This window comes from Aplysia californica, unplaced genomic scaffold (genome assembly GCF_000002075.1).
Source record: "Aplysia californica isolate F4 #8 unplaced genomic scaffold, AplCal3.0 scaffold00133, whole genome shotgun sequence".
Taxonomy (NCBI): Eukaryota; Metazoa; Mollusca; class Gastropoda; order Aplysiida; family Aplysiidae; genus Aplysia; species Aplysia californica.
Genome location: NW_004797403.1, coordinates 555,689 through 556,878, shown reverse-complemented (window position 1 = coordinate 556,878; position 1,190 = coordinate 555,689). Strand labels below are relative to the sequence as shown.

General features: G+C 38.0%; 1 protein-coding gene across 1 annotated transcript in view; it reads left to right on the top strand.

Moving 5' to 3' along the window:
• Positions 1-592, top strand: part of LOC101855183 (large neutral amino acids transporter small subunit 2) — a gene marked incomplete at both ends in the record, with an annotated part of 7,497 nt that extends 6,905 nt beyond the window's left edge. The window contains 1 exon segment of the mRNA XM_013081497.2: positions 441-592. Coding sequence (XP_012936951.2) covers positions 441-592 — 152 coding nt within the window.
• Positions 593-1,190: the final 598 nt, after the last annotated feature.

Sequence of the window (1,190 nt, the reverse complement as noted above, 5' to 3'; positions counted from 1 at the left end):
TTAATAGTGGTGATGAGTGATGATGAGGGATTGCGTTTAAGTAATGTTAGCGTTAGTCCTATCTTCCTCTGCTCCAATGAGTCTCGAGGCCTCAAGATAGAGTTATGAATAGGTGTACTGTAAAGAAAGTTTTGCTCTAAGTGCTGTGATATAACTTGCGATTTGGGTGGTTAGCGGGTGCTCTTATGTGGTTTACTCCTTCTTTCCTATAAAAAAATATGTTTTTTGTGTTTGTTACTCTCTTGTAACACCTCTAATTTTCGGCACTTATATGACCTTATTGAGTTCAAGTGTTGTAAAACTTTGCTAAAACTAAACTAAACAAGATAGAATTTATATAATAGGCTAAGTGTACTGTAAATAAAGTTTTGTTCTTACTGCTGTGATATAACTTGCGATGTTTCAATTTATGGACATATTGGGGTTTTTTTCTTCCTCAGTGCATCACATCCCTTATCATGCTGAGCTCAAGCGACATTTATGCTCTCATCAACTACGCAAGTTTTGTCGAGACTCTATTTATAGGCATGTCCGTCAGTGGACTGCTTATTCTACGAATCACAAAACCGAACTTAGAGAGACCTATCAAAGTAATTGCCTCTATTGTTTATGTGAAGTCATAAGAGTGGTTGGTTGGCGGGTGCTCTTGTGTGGTTTGCTCCTTCTTTCTTATAAAAATTCTATCGTCTCTATCTCCCCTCCCTCTTTTTTTTTGTGTTTGTTACTTTCTTGTATCACCTCTTATCTTCGGCACTTACATGACCTTGTTGTGTTGCAAGTGCCGTAAAACTCTTACTAGAAATTAGAAGCCTTAATTTGTGTGCTACATTGTGTTACAGGATAGTAGAAGGTGTATATATATATTTTAACCTGGGTCATATTGTCATACAGACACTCAAAGTTTGACTGCCACTGATTGCCTGTGAGAACAGTGTCCCTTATAGTTTCTTCGTTGCGGTGGCTGGCATATGTCTTTTGGTTTCCTGCACTGAATTCATAGTGAAGTACACTTTGGGTGATTCAAGTCAAGCGGGCGTTAAACAGTGTTTGAGGTACCTAGGCAATACATGAGAGAATTATGCCATGACTTGCTTGCTCAGCAGATTTATAGGAGATAGGAGCTGTTACATATCTGTGTATAAGTGTCCTAATACGTATAATATATTAACACTTTGAACCCATCGGACAGT